Raw genomic sequence first — 22355 nt, 5'->3', positions numbered from 1 at the left:
GAGGAACCCAGATAGAGGTTTTCCTCAAATTTGAATTCCCAGCTTCAAATAATCAGGCAGAGTATGAAGCCTTGATTGCTGGATTAAAGCTGGCGGAAGAAGTCGGTGCCACAAAGGTGATGATATACAGCGACTCGCAAGTGGTGACCTCCCAGATAAGTGGAGAGTATCAGGCAAATGACCCAAATATGAAGAGGTACTTGAAAAAAACTCTGGAACACCTTGGGCGCTTTGCAAAAACCGAGGTCAAATACATAACTCGGGATCTAAATAGCAGAGCAGACACCCTATCCAAGTTAGCAAGTACCAAACCAGGAGGGAATAACAGAAGCCTGATCCAGGAAACTCTCCAGGAACCCTCTGTAGTAAAAGAGAAAGACAAACAAGAGGTCATTGAGGTAGTCGGATTAAGTCTCGGATGGATGAATCCCTTGGTCGAATACATGAAATTCGACATCCTCCCAAAAGAGGAAAAAGAGGCTAAGAAAATCCGGAGGGAAGCACAACACTACACCTTGGTGAAAAATATTCTCTACAGGAGGGGGATATCAACACCATTGTTAAAGTGCGTACCGACCTCAAAAACCACCGAGGTATTGGAGGAAGTCCATAGTGGGATCTGCGGAAATCATCTCGGAGCAAGATCATTAGCCAGGAAAGTGATCCGAGCTGGATTCTACTGGCCGACCTTGCAGAAAGATGCGACCGAATTTGTGAAAAAGTTTCAACCATGCCAAATGCATGCAAATTTCCACGTGGCTCCCCCGGAGGAGCTCATCAGCATCACCTCTCCATGGCCCTTTGCGAAATGGGGAATGGATTTGTTAGGTCCTTTTCCCCAGGCGCCAGGACAAGTCAAATATCTGATCGTGGGAATAGATTACTTCACAAAATGGATAGAAGCAGAACCATTGGCCACCATCACCGCACAAAGAAGTCGGAGGTTCCTCTACAAAAATATCATCACAAGATATGGGATACCATACTCCATTACTACAGATAATGGAACCCAGTTCACCGACTCTACCTTTAGAAGCCTAGTAGCCAATATGAAAATCAAACACCAGTTCACCTCGGTGGAGCACCCACAAGCCAATGGGCAAGCCGAGGCAGCCAACAAAGTCATACTGGCAGGACTGAAGAAAAGATTACAAGATGCAAAAGGAGTCTGGGCCAAAGAGCTCCCACAAGTGCTATGGGCTTACAGGACAACCCCCCAGTCCGCCACTGGAGAAACGCCCTTCCGACTAGTCTATGGCGTAGAAGCCATGATACCAATAGAAGTCAACGAACAAAGCCCAAGAGTAATTTTCCATGACCAGATCGGAAATGTACAGGGGCACAAAGAGGAGCTCGACTTGCTCCCCGAAGTCCGAGAGGAAGCCCAGATAAGAGAAGCAGCGTTGAAACAAAGGATGACTACAAGGTACAACAAAAAAGTCATTCGAAGAGCATTCGCCCCGAACGACTTGGTCTTGATCAGAAACGACATTGGAGACAACAAATCAGGGGAAGGAAAACTCGCTGCAAATTGGAAGGGACCATACAAAGTCAATGAGGTCTTAGGAAAAAGGTTATTATAAAGTAACCGACCTGAAAGGAACCGAGTTACCAAGGTCGTGGCATGCATGTAATATGAAAATGTACTACAGTTAAAAGCGAACTCTACTCCCTGATGTACTCTTTTCCCAACTTCATGATTTTTCCCCAAAAATCAAAGGGTTTTTTCTGGAGAAGGGTTTTTAATGAGGCATCATAGTAGAGGCTAAGGGAAATAGATTGTCAAAAACCCTTAGTAGCAATAAGGTACCTCCCCGATTAATAAAGATCTTTTTCACCTTACAAATATCTCTTATAAATTCCTTCTTCGTTTTTCTTTCTTTCTACGAAACGCGCCGACTTAAGCTCGACAAAGCGTGAAAATCCCATGAACCGACCTAGATGGTCGTCAGGATAAAACGACGAGGTACAAGTCGGTGTAAAGAGGTTACAGAGGTTGATCATGATAAACTCAGAAATATTCCGACTCATAAGTCGAGATAGGAAACCGAGTAAAACAAAAATGAATCACAAAAGTAGCCTAAGTCATAAAAACTCAATAAAACAAAATTGAGTACGAGGAATAAAATAAAAGAGATCGGAAAAACCCAGGAAAGGGTTAGAAAGCTGTCCTAAAAATTCTTAAAACAAAAAGGTTCAGAAAAATAGACAAACTAAAGAAAAGGTTGTTCAGAAAAGATCAAGGGGAGTTTGAAAAATTACTATCAAAAAGCATGCACGCATAAGGTAACTTAAACCCTTATCCAAAAAAGGGTATTTATTATTAACTTAAACCCTTATTAAAAAAAAGGGTATTTTAAATATTTTGTTTACGACCTTATAAGGCCAGAAGCAAATTGTTCAAACACCACCAAACACAGATAAAAGTTTAAAAAAGGGGGGACCCACAGGCCGGGTCCCCAAATAGCCAATTACTTTTTCAGAAGAGGAGTAGACAGATCACCACCACCAGAGTCAGGAAGAGCACCACCAGGACCAGGGAGAGAGGCATCCGTGGGAGACGAAGAGGAAGTCGGAGGAACTGCCGAAGAACTCGGAGCGTCCTTTGAGTGAGGAGGGGACTCAATGATCCTCTGCCCCCGAGTCTTCAACTCTGACTCAGAAACGATCATGGGAGCAGGGGGATCAACTATGGCACCGTCAAGGACAACTTTGTCAGGATCCAAAGGAGAAAGATCCAAGTCAGGAGCAATGACTCCAACCTGCTCCTTAAAAATCCTCCAAGCCTCCTCGGCAGCCTCAGCAATAGAGTCCTCCAACTTCGTATATGCCTTCCGAGAATTCAGCAAATCATTCTTCACAGACACAAGATCTTCAAATAAACTTTGATAGCTGTCCTGCGCTATTTTCCTCAAGCCCACCTCCATGTTGCATTGGGCTTGCAACTTCCTCTCCCTCTCCCGAAGGCCATCTCTCTCCTCCTTCAGCTTGGCGACCTCCTCCTTCAACCCCCTCTCATGCTCTTGATATATAAGAAGCCTTCCTTCCAGCTCCTCAACCTTCGAGGTTGAACCCAAAGAGCTGAGAGGAGTCTTCTCAAAAATATCTAAGAGTTTACTGCAAACACCCGCCGCCCTGAGACTCTCCTCAACCAAAGTGGTAAGGTGATTCCGAACAGATACATCATCCATCCTCATATGAGCATGAGGATAGATGTACTTTCGGACGAATGCAAGGGCATCCGCCTTAACCTCACCCTCAAAGGAAGAGCCAGACTCTAAAGTCTTGCGCTTCCTCCTCTCGGGCTCAGGAGAGGGTCGGGCGGAGGGAGGCGGCTGAGAGAAAGCTGAAGAAGAAATCACAATGGGCTAGGAGGGAGTCCCAACGTTCCGAGGAGGAGGAGGAGGAGGAAGAGGAGCAGAGATAACCGCCTTGGAGCCACCAGTCCTGGCTCGAGACCTTGCTTTGGCCTCCTGGACTCTCTGGTAAGATTCCTGAGCATTCTGCTTCGCCATCTCTACAAAAATAAGAAGTAACTAAAAGTTAAACAAGTCGGTACAAGAAATCACAAGTCGGAAGCAAATCAGAAAAACAAAAGCTACCTAGTTGCGCCTGGATAAAAGTCGGAGACCCCTGGAGGAATTTCTTAGTGTCCAGATATGGGGCCCTCCCCCACACTTCTCGGAGGAACCCCACAACGGCCGCCTCCACTTCATCTAGGTCATCCAGACCATATTTCTCACAGGGGGAGGCCTCCAACCAGTATAGAGGAAAGTGAGGAGAAGCACTCTCATCCAAGAAAAAGGGGTGGTGACCCTCTACTGCTTGAACTTTGAAAAAATAGTTTTTAAAATCATGAAAGGACTCATCAAAAAGGGTGAAAACTCTCCGACCTTGAATGGCTCAGAAAGACACCCACTGTTGCTTATTATTCAGCCCACTGAAGGGCTTGGTCATATGGAAGAGATAGAAGAAAACCCTCAGAGAAGTCGGGAACTCCAAGGCCTGGCTGATGAATTGGTAAATTTTCAAAAAACCCCAAGAGTTGGGGTGAAGCTGAGTGGGAGCGACTCGGCAGTGACATAAAACAGACATCTCAAAATTTGAAAAAAGAAGAAAAACACCCAAACGGGTGATCATACACTCATACATAAAGAAAAAATGAGGGGCCGCTTCATTGGCCCTCCCGAAGCAAACCCGGTCTTCTGGACCCGGGACTACCAACTCATACTTTGGCTCGTCCTCCTCAGAAGTACAAATTCTGTGGCGAGTAAGAAGATGGGTGATAAACTCAGTATCGACCGAAGGTTCCTCCCCTAGGACCGTGACATCAACCCACTGAGAAAGAACATCTACGGAAGCCATTTTCTTTCTTTTCTTAAAAAGGTGACAAAAACCTACAAAGGAAAAGGAAAAGGAAAATCAAAAAACACGGTCTCTAAAGGGAGGGAATACGGAACTAAACAGAAGTCTACAAACCAACCTATCTATCTACAAAATAAAGGCATGCAAATAGAAAAGCATGTTACAAAAGGAGAAAAAACTAAAACTAACCTTTATCTGAAAACGAGGGTTGGAGGAAGTAAAAGCCTTCGAACACAAGAGTGCAGCACGAACAGATGAAGAGGAAATTTGAAAAATCGTAGAAACGAAACAAGGAAAGAGAGGGAAGGTATTTATAAGTACGTTAGGGACACAATAGTAAAAACGGGGCAGTCATTAATAAAGACGCACCGTTACCAAGACCATCAATCCCTACGCACATCCCTAACGGACGCGACGTTTGAGTAGACGTAACTGTCAGAACCAAAAGGTCACGAAAAGTCACGTCGATTTTAGACCATCACGTCGGTCCTCCAACAAGTCGGCTACTACCCCGAGTAGAATACTCGAACCCAAGTTTTAAAAGAAATCGGGCTCGAGTAGGGGCACTGTTCATACCCTGGCCCAATGATAAGGCCCAGGATCCAAGTAAAAAGGCCCAACCCAAAAGATTTGAACCTTTCATTACACCGACCAGATACCACGAAGTCGGTTATCTTCACGACTTGCCCTAAAGAAGTCGGTACGAGGATTAGCCGGCAGATAAACCCTCCCTCAAGAGGATAACTGCCCCTAGAATCTCTCTAACCACTTCCAGGAGCCATATCTTAACCTCCCTAAGATAAAGGGACGGTTATTCCCCTTGAAAGGCGGAACTACTTCAATGGTGGTTATTGGATCACCACTATAAATACACTGACACTCCTCAGGTATCTCTAAGTTCCAATACACTCTAGACCTGTTTTGCTCCCTTTGCTGACTTTGGCATCGGAGTGTCTTTGCAGGTACCACCCCCCTCGCCTCTCACGAACAGGTCGGACGGAGCCTGTGGATCGTCAATCCACCTACAGGCTTCCTCTTTCACACGTTTGGGCCAACCAATACCGTCCAGCCCATTAATCTCCGATTACCCATCGTAACAATTATGTTTATCATTTAAAGTATTATATTAAAATATACTTATTTATTTATGTACAAGTGATGTTTTGTATATTTTATATTTATTATAATCTATCAATTAATTTCTTTTATAATAACTTTTGATTTATATTTAACACATCTAATTTATATAAAGTTGTCGTACTTATTTTCGAGATACTTCGATTCGGTTTTGCTATAACATCTCCGTGGTAAGACTAAAAGTGGCAGCATATACCCTACTCGCGGTACCCAATCCGGTCGAGTAGGGTTGCCATCCCGATTTAATTACAATAGGTAGGGTTGAATGTAGAGTGAATTCTCGTGCAAGTTGAATAGGGTGCGGGTTTGGTCTCAACCCTATTCGACTAACTCACACCCTATATATGTATATGTTATATACTTATATAAAAATATGTTTTAGGTGGATGTTGCAGCAAATAGAATTCTTATGAACTTACAATGATTTTATTTGTGTTTGTGTTATTAATTTTAATAAAGACTTTTATATAGAATTGAATATTTGATATTTTATATTGTTTTATGGGATGATTGTATTATTTGTGAGATGATTGTATTATTTATGTCAAAATTTTAATTTATATGTTCATTAAATTATATATTAATATTATATATTTTTAATAATCTGCTAATAAAATCAAATATCCACAGATTGAGAATAGATAAAATTAAAGTCGGAACATTCTCAATTTATAAATAGGATAAATTTAAAATTATGTAAAAAATTTAATCCATAAATAAAATTAAAATTAAATCTAAATCTTATCCTACTTTACTCATTAAAGTATAATTATTTAGCACTTCATGAATAGAAAGCTTCTCTCTAAATAGTTACTCATGAATGAAATAATGCGCTATCTGTTTTGGCGTTTTCGAATCAACACACAAAAATATATTGAAAATAATAGAAAATTAATAAAAAATTTAAAAAAGTTGCAATGCAGTATACATTCAAGAAAAAGTGGTTCACTATAAAAAAAAATCACTTTTGTTTGTCTTATCATAGAATTGGCATTTGGCCATTATTTTGTTTTTGAAAAAATGCATGTAATCATAACACAAAATAATATTGTCAATTTTAGAAACAATCTTATGTTTTATATAAGAGTAGATAAATTTTGAAAAAAAAAATTTTTTTTTGAACTTTTGTCACGCGAATATTTTGGTTTCTGAGAATTGAAAAATATATTAACGTCTCTAACTTTCTCAAAATCAAGACATTTGGATCCTTCTGTCCAACTGAGATTGTAAAACGTAAAAGAGATGTCTAACGTGGATGCCGTTATGCTGATGTAGCCGTAACGGTGTCCCACGTGGATGTGGCAGAAAGGTTTAGGGACAAAAAAGTCTCCCAACCCTAAAACGATACCGTTCCATGCTCAACCCAAAAATCCGACCCGACATTACAACCCCTCTTCCCTCTCACACTCGCTGAAGCTTTTCCTTCCTCTATGGCTTTTCCAACGCTTACAGAAAGATATCAGTCTACATTTAGATTTATTTTACAGACATGTTAATAAAAAAGAAAATAAAATAACTATGCTAATTCATTCTTCTATGATTTACATACACTCTGTTTTTGTTGTTTTTCTTTTTCACTCTCTTATTTGGTATACAGAGACCTAAAAACCTTGCAAGCCATTGTGGCCTCCCAGTGAAGAGAAAGTAACATCTTAAGATCACTCCTACCATCACTCCACATGCATATCCCATTGCAACAGATTTTCAGCCAAATTCAAAATTTTTTTCATACTCAAATGTCAAAGATGATGAAGTATATCTATTGTCCTCAATTTCACTGCTTGATTTTGACAAAGGAAATTCACATAGCATTGCATTTCTTCCATATGAATAATTTTGGAATGTGTTGAATTGGCTACCTATAGGTATAGCTCCCTCTAATTGATTTTGCAAAATATTTAAGACTGAATGAATATTCAAATTTTTTAAGGCCAAAGGAATTTTAGCCCTGAGCTGATTCCATGAGAGGTTTAGCCATTCCAAATTTTTCAAGTTACCTAAAGTTTATGGAACAGTGCCATTGATTCTATTATGTAAGAGATTGAACCCTTTAAGAAAATTTAGTTATCTAATTACTTGTAAAATTTCACCCACAAATAAGTTATTTGATAAGTCTATAGTTATAAAAGTCATTAATATTTTCACTAGTTCCACTAACTGATCTTTCATGTTGATCACTATTGATGCAAAATATGATCTAGAAGAATTAGCACGCATATATTGCAACCCTGTTTGAATGTAATTAACATTCATCATTCCTTAAAGTTATTCAAGTATGATATAGGAAAGGACCCACTAAAATAGTTGTTGGAGAATAAGAGTAGGAAAAGAAGATGATGCTTACTCGAAGCGATTTGACAATGAAATTGTTGTTCGGACGAGTTCGGTGGGCAAGTTGAATCCCGAGTTCGGAGACACGTTGCAGCAAGGGTTCATCCATACAGATGCTAATGAATGGAAGAAATGTTGAGAACTTCTCAGAGAAAACTAATCAAACATATGATGCATTCTCGGAGTCGCAGCCACCGGTGAGGGACAAGCTTGGGAGGAGGTTTACACAAGAACAATGTCATTTTAGGGTTGATAGACTTTTTTTGTCCCTAAACCCTTCTGCCACATCCACGTTGAATACCGTTATGGCCACGTCAGCATAACGTCATCCACGTCAGACATCTCTGTTATGTTTCATAATCTCAGTTGAATGGAGGGATCCAAATGTCTTGGTTTTAAAAAAGTCAAAGATATAAATGTATTTTTCAATCTTCAGTGACCAAAATGTCTGCGTGACAAAAGGTTAGAAATTTATTTGTCTTTTTTTCATAATATTTTTTGGTTTACCATGTATCTCTCATCATAAATTGAAACTCTATTTAAGAATTTATCGGTGGACAATAATTATTGTATATACAAAATGAAATTTAACTACTAACACTTATTTAAATAGATGAATAAGCTATTCACTTGGCCAATCCAAATTAGTTAGAGTAGATATGCACAATGGTGTCTATGATTATGGACATGGACATTACATGAATGAAACAAACGCAGCCACCAAACACGGCCTTAGAGTTGACATCTCAGTTTAGGCTTAAATACAAAATCCAAAGAAAAACTCTATTGGGCTCTGATCCAGCCCAAAGTTCCAAACCACGAAAAACCATACAACAAAGGGTTTTGGTCTCGCTACTAAAAACCCTACTTCTATCCCCAAAAGTTTCCGTTCCCTAAAATGGCCACCGCCGCCGCCAGATCCATCTTCCGGTCATCCTCCGCAGCCCGCTGCGCCTTCCGCGCCGCGGCGGAAGCCAAATCCTCTCGCTCAACGTTCTTCCGCATGGCCTCCAATAAACCTCTCTCCCAATCCACTCGCAGGTAATTCAAATCAATGCTTTTCCTTGAAGCTTCTCATTTGGTTATTTATTTGTTCATTTTCAATTTCCGAATCAATTATTGATGCATTGTTTCTGCGATGCACGAAAGGATCCCTGTTGAATTGAGTTTTTGTGTGGAATCGATGATGCCGCTCCACACTGCCACCGCCTCCGCTCTTATGAATTCAATGCTCGCAATTTCTCGCCACAGCTGCGGTTGGATTCCTGAAGGTATAATAATCCTTTTAACTCCTCTCCTAACTGTTCTCAATTTTGGTTTCAGTGCACCTTTTAATGGACATGTTTGTTGAGATTGCCATTACATCATGAACAGTTATTTCTGTTCTTGATGGCTAATGGAGTTAGTTAGTTTTTTAGTTATTCATTCATTTCGGTGTCTTCCAACTTGATGGGTACAAGTCGTTTCTGCATTGTGAATGAAGCTATTTATTCATTCCCCATTCATTAGATCAATTATTGATAGGTCTTGTTCGTAAATTACAATTGATTGCAATGCTTTTGGTGTAATTAATCATTAATGTGGATGCCAGTGTTAGTTTGGGACTTGATGGTGAGAATTATTTAAGAGGGATTTAGTAAGAAATCTTTGACAGTTATGTTGTTTGAAAAAAATAAAATAAAATAAAATAAGAAGAGCTTAGGAACACGAATGGTTTTGATTTGGGTGTTGTGTGCTCCCTCTCATTGGGTTTGTGTTTGCTACGATTTTCTGACAATTCAATTTTGCTTTTTGGATTAGGTAGCTAAGCATCTCTAGGATACCTTGATGTTCTTTCTCCAATTAGTTTTCTGGTATGTTTCTTTCAATTCCTGAGTCTTGTGAGATTTAACTTTTAACATATAGGGCATTTAAAAAGTGTATGTAATGCAATTTTGCCATGTGCAAAGGAAAAAAGTGGTTCATTTTTTATTTATCTGATGCTTAGCCCTTCGATTCTCCATCTCTAAAAAATTTGTATATCTTAACATGCCCCCTCACACAAAAGCTCTTTGGCCAAAAGTGTGAAAAATGCTTAAATCCACCTTCTGGTGCTGAAATTCAACTTATTTTATTTAGAAGAATGGAGGTGTCAAGGTATCAAACTCAAGAACATCTTGTTCTTGAGGTTTTGATACCATGTCATAAATAATCTCTCCCAAAAGTTCAAGTTATTAGTTTTGCAAAATGAGTGATGTTATATCGTAACAACTACCAATGGTGTACCTAAGTTAATGGATTAATGTATTCCCTGAATCATCTTTTTCCACCCCACTTATGCTTTAGTGAACCCATACACAGTCCTTTTGTTTGTAGGCCAAATGCAGACTACTTGAAGATCAGGAAGCGAAAATAGGATGACATGGACTTCCTATCATAGGATGTTGAGCTTTTAATAAAAGATTATGTTGTTACTAGGAACGTTTTCTGAAATCTATAACGAATTATTTAACATTTTTCGGAGCACATTTGTTGTGTTCATGGATTTGTTGAACATCATTATGCAAACCATTTCTTAGTTTACATTGTTGGTTATTTGTACCTCTATTTATGCCCAAATTCTAAACATTAGAGGACAGGGACTTAGTATAATAAGATTTTGATCTTTAAACAAAGAATTTGTCATCTTGAAATAATTACAAGACAACCCCTTAAGTGTATTTTCTGTAGCACATTTTTGTGCTCCTGTATTTGACATTTGTCATCATGCAAAATACACCGTAGTTTACGTTGTAGTGTCTCATTATTATTAATCAAGCCTAAAGTTTATGCATCTTGATAATAGTTGGCACTGGTTAGAAAATGAAAAAGCATGTCAAGGTCGTTTTTCCAGGGGTCTGATTATGAAGACTTCTGGATGAACAAGTAATTATTGATTAAAAGGGTTGAGATGAAATACTCCTGACACCCACATAGGAGATTTTCTATAATTCAGTGTATTTGCCCACAACTTGTGTGTTATTTAGAGGCATTGTGCATATCTGTCATGATTCTGCTGCTGAAATTCTATCATTATAATCATATTGTAGTAAATTGCAATTCAATTGTCTTCCTGATTTGTTTTCACCATAAATTAGGGTCAATCAGTAATATAAGGGGTTATAGTGTATTGATCTATTTTGTTTAACCAGATTGCAATGATGATATGTGATAAGTGTTCGGAAGATTGAAGCGAACTTGTATTACAAATCTGTCATGTGAGACTATCTGCTGAGAAAATCAGGAGTTTTGACTGAGCCATTGGAAGGGCATCTTGTGTCCCAATAAGGAATTTTAGGCCTATTGTTAATTTCCTTTCTCAAATATAAGTTGAGATATTTTTGCATAAAGCTTTATATTGTTTTCCATGTTACTTAAAAAATTTGTATTGAATTAGATTGGGATGTTTAGTGAATGTAGGTAGTTGGAAATTCTGTAATTCCAATAGAATGATAACGGGAATTTTTGAAATGAATTGAAATATTCAATGAATGTTGGTATCACGTTGTTGTTCTGACTAGCTGGAGTTGGATACTGACATTTTTTCCCTTTTGTATGGAAACTAATGGGGCACTTTCAATTGACATGAAAATTTGTTCATAATTTTGGCCTTAATGCTTATGTATTCTGGGTGGTTCGTGATGTTTATTTATTTTATCTTTCAGAAGGAGATGGGTCATGATGTGATTACAACGTGCATTATGCTCAAAACTTTCTTGGTGATTTTTTCCAACTTCTGATTAAGTGTTTTGCTTATCTAGATCTGTGACTTCCTGACCAACTTTTGTACTGAGTTGGTCCGCCACCAGTTTTCAGAACCGTGCACTCCTTTCTCATGAAGGTTCGCATAGCATCCCAATTTTGTAAGAGATACTGAAAAATACTGTGATGCATTCGCTGTTTCATTTTAGCGTGATCAAATATTAATCATGTTCTGTTGAGTACATTTTGGCAAGAAACATATGCCGAAATAAAGAATAAATCCAAATGTTTTTTTTTTCTATTTGCCCATACTCAGTCGACATGATAAATATTTTATGACCCAAATAAAGAATAAATCCAAATGTTCCAGTGAATATTGCACTTAGTGTTAAGATACGAAGAAATGAAATGAAGGAAAATTAGAGAACGTGTTCATCATAATACCAATAACAAAATAATACGTCAAAACTCAACTGTTAAACTGTGATCCCACTTGGCCACTTATTACACATTCCATCCGATATTGTTGAGATTGAGAGTTGATTCAGCATATGCAAACCAATTCAAACATTTTCGTAATTTGTGTGCATGGGGCAACTTCTAACTGAATTTGTGGAAAGACCAAGGGATATATTATCATACGTAGCCAATAAGGCCAATATAAAACAAATATTTGCTTCGCATGTGAAGCATAGGCACAATAATAAGCCTAACACAACCAAGACTTTACCACATGAAAACTGCACAGCAATCAAATCACTTAGGTCAAAACAAAAATCAGAACCTCTAATAACTAGAAAAAAGATTCAAGCCCGAGACAGGAAGAAAATATAATCACTCCTCAACTACATTAACCAGTTCATATTCAACTAAAGAAAGATTGTTGTCCTCTTTAACTTGAAAGCTTGCAGGTTCAGTGACCTCAATCCTCCCCCATTTATCAACTGCTAGCCTCATGGATCCCTTGAACATGTCAATCTTTGCATTTCGTAGAATTAACGTCGCCCCTGGATTCATAACGTCCACTGCACCCAAAAAAAGAAAAATTAATTGCTCGTCATATTTTTATTAATAATTTTTTAAAAATAATAAACACACATTCGTAAGAATTATAATTCGAAGCAAACAAATTCGAACTCCCATAATAACTATTTTCTACAAAATTGTGGGAGAGAAACAAAAAAAAATGTACGAAATAAGAAAGACCAAATCTAAAATTAGGTTACTCCAATTCTGTGAGAAATGAAATAAGAAAGTCGAGTTCATAAATTTAAGAACAAACGCAACAGAAAAGGCACCTTGTTCGTTACGAGCGGTGAAGATGACGGTGCCGGTTTCGTCTCCGATGAGGCACTCGGAGATGCGAGAGGGGCGGCGGGAAGGGCGAGAGAGGAGCATGGAAGAAGAAGATCGAGGTCCCTTAGTTCCTACAGTCTTGACTGGCTTCGAAGAAACGACTTTAACGGTCAACGTGTGACCGTTGGTTCCCGGTTTCAGCTGGTCAACCTTTATGAACACTGGCTTCCTCTTTGCCGCTACTGCTGCTGTTGCTGTTGCCATAATCTCAGGCTTCTTCTAGAATCTTCGATTACTTAATGGTGTGAGTATGAATGATGAATGAATTCTTCTTTTGTTTTGGACTTTTGGTAGGTTTGTGAAGAAATGTGTTGCGTTAAACCCTAATATTTGTTTCATTTATTTTTCTTCGGATTTGGGGATTTAATTCATCTTTGGGCTTTTCTTTTTCTCCAGTTTCTGAGTGACACACGTTTTTGGGCTTGAAAATGTATTGATGTGTTTATGGTTTCAAAAACGGAAATTCACTGCAATACTACATGAATCCATTTTCCAACTCAATTTAACTACCTTTTTTTTTTCCTTATCCTATTTGTTTTTTCTGTTCATTTAATTAATTAGTTTTTAGCCTAAACTTAGAATCCAATATAATCTTATAAATAATTGTACACGGTCAATTGATATAAATTCATAAGAAAAAGATATTCTATTGTTGAACTTATAGTTTCTATTTGTTGGTGGGTCTCCAACCAAGTGGGGCCACGGTTTTTAAAAGAAAAAAAAAAGGGGAAACAAATAAAAATAAAAAGAAAGTGGCTAATAGCCACGAGGAAGAGAGAGACAGAAGGCTTCTTTCAATTTGAAAGAAAGCAAGACGTAGCAGCGATGTAGGAGAAGAAAAAATTTGGGAAAAAGGGCATGCCAACCTTGATCACATTGACTTGGTAAACTTGCTCCATTCCTTATGAAATTTTAGTATGTTATTCCTGGTGTAGAGATGAACATTAGGATATAACTTGTTAGTTGTATTGCCTTCTCTTTTGCCTGATTTGAGATACCCACTTTGTGGAGGGTTTATGTTGATTCCACCAGTTTTGGTGATGTATTTTGTTGATTGTTGAGATGCCCTAGTGTCACTAGGAAGACTGTTTGTGTACCCATTATTCTGATAGTGGAAGATTTTTCTGGACTAGGTCCCGTGGGTTTTTTGTCCCTCTTTTGGGGGGTTTTTCCAAGTTAAAATTCTGGTGTCTGGTTATTTAATTTCTGCCATTATATTTGCTGCTTGGAGTATCTTTGGTATTGCCTATTTAATCGCACAGGTTGTGGAAAAATTATTTTTTGGTGCTTCCGCTCTTAGACAGGTTCTTGTTTGAACCTTTTGTTGAGATTTTCCCAACAAACTGGTATCAGAGCCAGGTTGTTTATCTCTGTGCTGATTAAATGGAGGAAAATACTCATGGACCAAATATGGTCAAATTGAATTCCCAAAATTATTCAATTTGGAAGACCCTCATGGAAGATATGCTGTATAGCAAAGACTTGTATGATCCTGTGGAAGGGGATAAATCCAAAGGTACCAAATCCGATGCTGAATGGAAGAAGCTGAATCGGAAGGCAGTTGCTTTGATTAGGCAATGGCTTGATCTTAGTGTGTATCCACATGTTGACACCGAAACGAATGCTGAGAAGATGTGGAAGAAATTGAAGGAGTTATATGAGAGAAAGAATGTGCAAAACAAAGCATTATTGATTAGGAAGCTTGTCAATATGAAGTATGTTGAAGGTAAATCAATGCCGGAGCACTTGAGCATTTTTCAGGAGACGGTGAACCAACTGACAAGTAATGAAATCACTTTGAATGATGAGTTGCAAGCCTTATTATTGTTGAGCTCTTTGCCTGATAGTTGGGAAGTTCTGGTTGTGACACTGACTAACTCAACTCCAAAAGGAAAGTTGACGTTAGCAATGGTTAAAGAGAGCATGTTGAATGAAGAAGCCAGAAGAAAAGAGCGAGGTTTGACTAATGCCTCCTCCCAGTCAGAAGCACCTGTTTCAGAGTCACGGGGGAGAAGTCAAAGTAGAAAACCTCACAGTTCTGACAGGTCAGAGAGTCGAAGCAAGTCAAGAGGAAAGTACAAGCCAAGAAAGGAGTTCATTTGTCACCATTGTGGCAAGCCGGGGCATATCAAGAGGTATTGTAGGTTCTTGAAAAGAGAACAATCAAAGGGAAGAAACGAAGACAAAGGTAAAGATAGTGATAAAGAAACTGCTGCTATTGTTTATGAAGATGTTCTTATCACATATGATGAAAATTATGTGAATCTTGTCTGTGATGATTCCACTTGGATTATGGACTCTGGTGCCTCATGTCATGTCACTCCGAGGCGTGAATTTTTCACTTCCTATACTGCTGGAAATTTTGGCAAGATCAAATTAGGAGATAAAGGAGTGTGTGATATCATTGGTATGGGTGATATGTGGCTTAAAACTAATATGGGATGCAAGTTGCAGTTGAAGAATGTTAGGCATGCGCCAGATATGCGGTTCAATCTCATTTCAGTGAAAGCATTGGATCAAGAAGGGTATTGCACTTCCTTTGGTAGTGGGAAATGCAAGATTACCAAAGGAGCTCTCATTGTTGCTAGAGAAGACAATAGTCTCACTACTTTCTACCGATTGCAAGCAAAGTTGTACAAAGAAGATGTGAATGTAGCTGATGATTCATCTTCTGATTTGTGGCATATACGTCTTGGTCACTTGAGCGAGAAAGGACTAAGCGTCTTGGCCAAGAAGCACTCACTTCCAGTGAAAGGTACAACTTTAAATACTTGCACTCATTGTTTTGTTGGAAAGCATGCTAGAGTATCATTTCATAATTCTGGACCTCATAGGAGATCACATGTTCTAGATTTAGTTCACACTGATGTTTGCACTATGGATGCTAAGACACTAGGTGGTGCATCATATTTTGTTACTTTTATCGATGATTATTCTCGAAAAGTGTGGGCTTTTGTTTTGAAATCTAAAGACCAGGTGCTCAGAATCTTCAAACACTTTCATGCAAGTGTTGAAAGAGAAACAGGAAGGAAATTAAAATGTGTTCGAGCAGATAATGGTGGTGAATACAGGGGTCCGTTTGAAGAGTATTGTAAAGGACATGGGATCAAGCTTGAGAAGACGGTTCCTAAGACTCCTCAACATAATGGAGTTGCTGAGAGAATGAATCGCACTATCAATGACAGAGTCAGGTGTATGCTCTCTCATGCAAAGTTGCCTAAATCCTTTTGGGGTGAAGCGATGAGGACTGCAGTAGATCTGATCAACCTTTCTCCTTCAGTTCCACTTAATGGTGATGTTCCAGAGAAAGTTTGGAGAGGAAAAGATGTCTCCTATAGTCACTTACGAGTGTTTGGCTGCAGGGCTTTTGTCCACATTCCAAGAGATGAAAGGTCTAAACTTGATGGAAAGTCAAAGCAGTGTATCTTCATGGGTTATGGTCACGAAGACTTTGGTTACAGATTATGGGATCTGGTGAGCAAGAGGATAATTAGAAGCCGAGATGTGATTTTTCTTGAAGACCAAACTATTGAAGATCTTGAAAAGACAGATAAGCCAACAGTAACTGTTAGACGCTCTGTTGATGATGAACCTGGTCCTTCCACTAGACCTTCTGTTGATGGGAGAGATGTACAAGTTGATAATGATGGTGATGATTTGCATGATGAACCTGCACCTCAACCTGAGGTGCCAGATGTTGAAGTTCCACCTGAACCACCAGTTGAGCCTGAATTGAGAAGATCTACTAGAGAGCGTCATCCTTCTCAGAAATACTCTCCTCATGAGTATGTGATGAACACTGAGACTGGGAAGCCAGAGAGCTACCAGGAAGCTATGTCTGATGAGCATAAGGAAGATTGGTTGAAGGCCATGCAAGAAGAAATGAAATCCTTGCATGAGAATCATACTTTTGAATTGGTAAAGTTACCGAAGGGTAAGAGAGCATTCAAGAATAAATGGGTGTTCAAGTTGAAAGCGGATGAAAATGTCTCACGACCAAGGTACAAAGCTCGATTGGTTGTGAAAGGTTTTGAGCAAAAGAAAGGTATTGATTTTGAGGAGATTTTCTCTCCAGTTGTGAAGATGTCCTCTATTCGAGTTGTGCTTGGATTGGCGGCTAGCTTGAATTTAGAGGTTGAGCAGCTTGATGTGAAGACTGCATTCCTTCACGGTGACATAGATAAAGAAATCTATATGGAGCAACCAGAGGGTTTCGAGGTTAAAGGAAAGGAGCATCTTGTATGCAAGTTGAAGAAGAGCTTATATGGGTTGAAGCAAGCGCCAAGGCAGTGGTACACGAAGTTTGATTCCTTCATGGAAGGTCATGGATATAGTAAGACTTCTTCTGATCATTGTGTCTATGTTAAGAAATTATCTGATGGTGATTTTATAATTCTCTTGCTTTATGTTGATGACATGTTGATTGTTGGTCATGACACTAAGAATATTGAAAGTCTTAAGAAAGACTTGAACAGATCCTTTGCTATGAAGGATTTGGGTCCTGCAAAGAAAATCCTTGGCATGAGTATCACTCGTGACAGGAAGAATGGGAAACTGTGGTTGTCGCACTAGAAGTACATTGAGAAGGTTTTAGAGAGGTTTAGCATGAGTAATTCCAAACCTGTTAGTACTCCACTTGCTAGTCATTTCAAGCTGAGTTCGCAGCAATGTCCTACAAGTGAGAAAGAGAAAGCGGAAATGAAGAAGATTCCATATGCATCTGCAGTTGGCAGTTTGATGTATGCTATGGTTTGCACCAGGCTGGATATTGCTCATGCCGTTGGAGTTGTTAGTCGGTTTCTCTCTAATCCTGGCAAGGAACACTGGCAAGCAGTGAAGTGGATTCTCAGATACCTTAATGGTACTTCCAGAGTTTGTTTATGCTTTGGGAGTGGCCAACCTGTGTTGGATGGTTACACAGATGCGGATATGGCTGGGGATCTTGATTCAAGGAAGTCTACTTCTGGTTATATGATGACTTTTGCAGGGGGAGCTGTGTCATGGCAATCTCGACTTCAGAAATATGTTGCTTTGTCTACTACAGAGGCAGAATACATTGCTGTTGTTGAAGCTTCTAAGGAACTCTTGTGGATGAAGAAATTTCTACAAGAGTTAGGCATCAATCAAGAGAAGTTTGTGTTATTTTGTGACAGTCAGAGTGCTATCCATCTCAGTAAGAATCCGACGTTTCATTCCAGATCGAAGCACATAGAGGTGAGGTATCATTGGATACGTCAAGCGCTTGAGATGAAGTCATATGCACTTGAGAAGATCCATACTGATGATAATGGTTCAGATATGATGACTAAGAGTTTATCTGCAATGAAGTTTGATTCCTGCAAAGAGAAGGCGGGCTTGGTGGAGCAGCCTATCCCCACTTGAGTTGGTGAGGGGGAGATTTGTTGGTGGGTCCCCAACCAAGTGGGGCCCACAGTTTTTAAAAGAAAAAAAAAGGGGAAACAAATAAAAATAAAAAGAAAGTGGCTAATAGCCACGAGGAAGAGAGAGACAGAAGGCTTCTTTCAATTTGAAAGAAAGCAAGACGTAGCAGCGGCGTAGGAAAAGAGAAAATTTGGGAAAAAGGGCATGCCAACCTTGATCACATTGACTTGGTAAACTTGCTCCATTCCTTATGAAATTTTAGTATGTTATTCCTGGTGTAGAGATGAACATTAGGATATAACTTGTTAGTTGTATTGTCTTCTCTTTTGCCTGATTTGAGATACCCACTTTGTGGAGGGTTTATGTTGATTCCACCAGTTTTGGTGATGTATTTTGTTGATTGTTGAGATGCCCTAGTGTCACTAGAAAGACTGTTTGTGTACCCATTATTCTGATAGTGGAAGATTTTTCTGGACTAGGTCCCGTGGGTTTTTTGTCCCTCTTTTGGGGGAGTTTTCCCACGTTAAAATTCTGGTGTCTGGTTATTTAATTTCTGCCATTATATTTGCTGCTTGGAGTATCTTTGGTATTGCCTATTTAATCGCACAGGTTGTGGGAAAATTATTTTTTGGTGCTTCTGCTCTTAGACAGGTTCTTGTTTGAACCTTTTGTTGAGATTTTCCCAACACTATTATTTATAAACCTCATTAATTTGATTTAAGAGTGATTCGATTTTTATTTTTATATTTTACTAACTTTTTTATTCTAAAAAATTTAATAAAAAAATTCATAAATTTAGCTTCATTAAAGAAAACTAGGAATAAATATTGTTTTACTCTATAATGTTTAAGGCTAAAATTAAAATCGTCTCTTATCTTATTTTGGATTTAAAATCGTCCCCAACATTTTATTTGGTATTAAAATCGTCCTTTTAAATAAAATATTTTTTAAATAACGAAAATACCCCCTTATTTCCAAAGTTTCACTCTTCTTCTTCTTCCATTAACAACTTCTTCCATTAACAAAATTCAGAACCATTATTCTTCTTCTTCCATTAACAAAATTCAAACCTAAAATTCTTCTTTTTTTATTAACAAAATTCATATCTAATTAAAATAATAAGAATTTCTCAAATTCATCTATAATTACAAGACCCAAAAATCTATACATCTAATTAATAAGAACGGTCAAAATGAATCAATAAGTCAATTTCAATCAAATCAAATTGGTACCTAAAAATTGCGATAAAATTTTTCCAATAAATTAAAAAAAGTAAACAACATACTCAGAAATTGAGAAAACTTTACATATAAAGATAAAAAGCTAAAAAAAACATCAATTTATCACTTGAACTTTTCAATAATATAAATTATGGCATTAAATCCAACTTCAAGAAGTGAAGATTGACAAAAAATACCAAAAAATTTGTAAAGCTTGATGGAATGATCGATGAATGGAAGCGAGGCAAGTAGAATTGAGGCTAAGAGCGAGGGCGGTGACACCGTCACGGTGGTGGCGGAAGGTCCTGAGGGGAGTGGAGGAGGGAAGGAGGGGGTTGTGGAGGACGACGGTGAAGCGCGGCGAGGACTAAAGTTCCTTTTCTCTGAGTCTCTACTTCTTTCATTCTTTGAATCTCTGCTTCTCTCTTTTTTGAAGATGTGAGTGAGAAGAAGAGGTTGTGTTGGAGATGATGATCTGAGGACATAATTGTCCGACGGAAAATTTTAATACTAAATAAAACGTTTGAGACGATTTTAAATTCAAAATAAGATTAAGGACGATTTTGATTTTGACTCTAAACGTTAAAGACTAAAACAGTACTTATCCCAGAAAACTACCTCTTGACTAAGTCAAAGTTATATGGGACTGAGAAAATAAAAAAAGTGATTCATTGGTAGAAATGAAAGGAAAAATTACATTAATATTGTCTAACGACTAGACTCTTGGATTTTTTTAAATAAATAAATTAAATATTTTATTTATGGATACAAGTAATTTGTGGTTTATTTACTAAATTGTATTCTTTTATTTATCTTGTTTATAGTGCAAACGAGATAAGATACGTTTGCCCGTTGTATGTATCACAGTTGCACGCATATTGTGAAACAGGGCTTATTTCATTTACACTGCAATTGAGATAAGCAAGGTCCGTGCCTATATAAGCAAGTCATTTACAGCGTGACTGTTGTCACTTTCAAGCTATTTTTACTTCCTTTCTCCCTTCTGTGGATATTTTTGTTGATATTATTGAGGTACTTAGACATTATGGCGTGCACAGATACACGAGATGATGACATCAATTGCTTGAAAGCGACGTGGCATATCGCTGCAGTGATCGACTTTCAGGTTAGTGTTGTTATTTTTCTGTTTTAGTTAAATAAGCATATAATTATAGTTAGGGTACTTTTATAAATTTAGTATCTGTTAGGTGATGGAATATATTTTTAGTAAGTGTTAATTAAGTAATTTAATTAACTTAATAGTTAATTTAATTTATTTAGTAAATGTTTATTACGTTTTCTTATTTATTTAATTCGAATTTTATAATTTTAATTTTAATGTTGAATATGCTAGATAAATTGTTTTACTGAATATTTGTTATAATGTTGTTGGATAAATTTTTTAAATGTTTTATTTTTAAAGTTAATTATTCAGAATTCATCTAAATTATGAAATGTGAAATAATTATTTATTATAATTTTTATCTTTTTATTTCGAATATAAATTTTTTACTTCTGAAATAGATTTGTTATTGAAATGTTTTATTTTTTAATAGAGACCTCCCCTACTACTTCCTAGACAAGTGAACCACACTCTTGCACCACTGGACGCCATTCTCCCTTACTTGAGGGAGGCTGGGTTTGACGACACAATGCAGCTCAGAAACTTTGTGTTTGACAACCACCCTGATTATTCCATTCGTGGAGCGTTGGTGTTCAGAGAACACTTTCCACCTGCCTTAGGGTGAATGCACCATTATCTTGCAGGATGTTGTGTACCACCTTGGATTACGCACGCATAGAGAGCCATTGGGTGGATACTTGCGTGACTTCCAGACATGGTACCAGCACCCGACCTGGGAGTGGGTAGAGGAGCTCCTCGGTGCCAGGCCTCCTCATACTCAGCAGTAGGAGTCACAAAAGAAGGAGTCATTTTCCATCAAGCTGACATGGCTTAGGGACCGAGTACGGCATGTGCCAGCTACTACAGATGCAGCCACCTCTGACAGTAGACAAGGTGTTACATCCTGTTGCTGATTGGGGGTTACCTGATGATAGACAAGTCAAACAATCAGATCTATATCACGTGGCAACCATTATTAGAGAACTTCGAGAGGGGTCGTAGTTTGTCTTGTGGATCTGCTGTGCTTGCATGGACGTACCACTCGTTATACTCTGGAACATATCGATCTACCATTGACATTGTTGGATACACTCCGCTACTAGTCTCGTGGATATACCATAGATTTTCTTAGTGGTGCCCACCTGATAGACAGATTCTGATGTTTTTCCTAGCCGTGAGGTAACTATTTTTATATATGGTTTTTGTCCTTTTTGTTTATGTAATTCAACTTTTCTTGCATAAATTGAGACAATGTTATTGTTGTATATGTCCATAGGTTGATAGGTATGGCCTAGTAGAGTAGGAACTAGTTTGATAAGAAAGTCCTCCGATGGCGTCTTTCATTGGATCAGTTGCAATTGCATGAGGTATGCAACATTGTTTTATTTAGTTGTCTCTAAACGATTTGTTGTTCTATGTAATGAAAGTAACCTGATGAGGTATATTACACTTTATTTTGCAGTTTCTTTGGATGCCGTACAACGATCCAGCCTTACAGGCCATCACTCCGGACTGACTGAGAGAGGAGACAGAGTGGGAACACGGATGTCTGTAGTTTCCCTTGTCTGTTTTAACATTGTTGAGTTTTACCATGTTGATCGACTGGAATGCCAGTTCGGTGGCCATCAGCTAGTGTCTGGAGACCCGATCAATGTCGACAGGTTCCTCACCACCACAGGACAGGGAGAGGACGTGTGGTGGCCCACTTGTCATCAGGAGTG

At 38.3% G+C, this 22355-nt stretch overlaps 2 protein-coding genes across 9 annotated transcripts; one reads left to right on the top strand and one right to left on the bottom strand.

Moving 5' to 3' along the window:
- Positions 1-8625: 8625 nt before the first annotated feature.
- Positions 8626-11833, top strand: LOC107629825 (protein NUCLEAR FUSION DEFECTIVE 6, mitochondrial). 8 transcript variants are annotated; one of them, XM_021118426.2, is made up of 4 exons: positions 8627-8874; positions 8983-9104; positions 9634-9686; positions 11613-11833. In XM_021118426.2, exons 1-3 carry the CDS (start codon positions 8732-8734, stop codon positions 9639-9641), a joined length of 273 nt encoding a protein of 90 aa, XP_020974085.1. In that variant the 5' UTR covers positions 8627-8731; the 3' UTR covers positions 9642-9686; positions 11613-11833. The 8 variants fall into 8 exon arrangements, with proteins under 8 accessions (XP_016188217.1, XP_016188215.1, XP_020974085.1 ...); XM_021118427.2 differs by lacking the exon at positions 11613-11833 and adding an exon at positions 11517-11544; XM_016332733.3 differs by lacking the exon at positions 11613-11833 and adding an exon at positions 11004-11354.
- Positions 11834-12132: 299 nt separating this feature from the next.
- Positions 12133-13225, bottom strand: LOC107629826 (uncharacterized protein At4g28440). The gene is made up of 2 exons (XM_016332736.3): positions 12852-13225; positions 12133-12578 (listed from the first exon to the last, which is right to left on the bottom strand). Exons 1-2 carry the CDS (start codon positions 13111-13113, stop codon positions 12388-12390), a joined length of 453 nt encoding a protein of 150 aa, XP_016188222.1. The 5' UTR covers positions 13114-13225; the 3' UTR covers positions 12133-12387.
- Between the last annotated feature and the right edge of the window lie 9130 nt (positions 13226-22355).

This window comes from Arachis ipaensis, chromosome B3, assembly GCF_059453495.1.
Source record: "Arachis ipaensis isolate K30076 ecotype BB chromosome B3, ASM5945349v1, whole genome shotgun sequence".
NCBI lineage: Eukaryota > Viridiplantae > Streptophyta > Magnoliopsida > Fabales > Fabaceae > Arachis > Arachis ipaensis.
The sequence above is the reverse complement of the archived record's forward strand: the minus strand, read 5'-3'. Positions and strand labels throughout refer to the sequence as shown.

Excerpts from the sequence above, each read along its gene's own strand:
- LOC107629826 (XM_016332736.3), bottom strand. The coding sequence starts at position 13,113 with ATGGCAACAGCAACAGCAGCAGTAGCGGCAAAGAGGAAGCCAGTGTTC. Across the intron at positions 12,579-12,851 it reads CACCGCTCGTAACGAACAAG|TGGACGTTATGAATCCAGGG; the intron begins GTGCCTTTTCTG and ends TTTTGGGTGCAG.
- LOC107629825 (XM_016332728.3), top strand. The coding sequence starts at position 8,732 with ATGGCCACCGCCGCCGCCAGATCCATCTTCCGGTCATCCTCCGCAGCC. Across the intron at positions 8,875-8,982 it reads CTCTCCCAATCCACTCGCAG|GATCCCTGTTGAATTGAGTT; the intron begins GTAATTCAAATC and ends GATGCACGAAAG. Across the intron at positions 9,105-11,003 it reads CTGCGGTTGGATTCCTGAAG|ATTGCAATGATGATATGTGA; the intron begins GTATAATAATCC and ends TTGTTTAACCAG.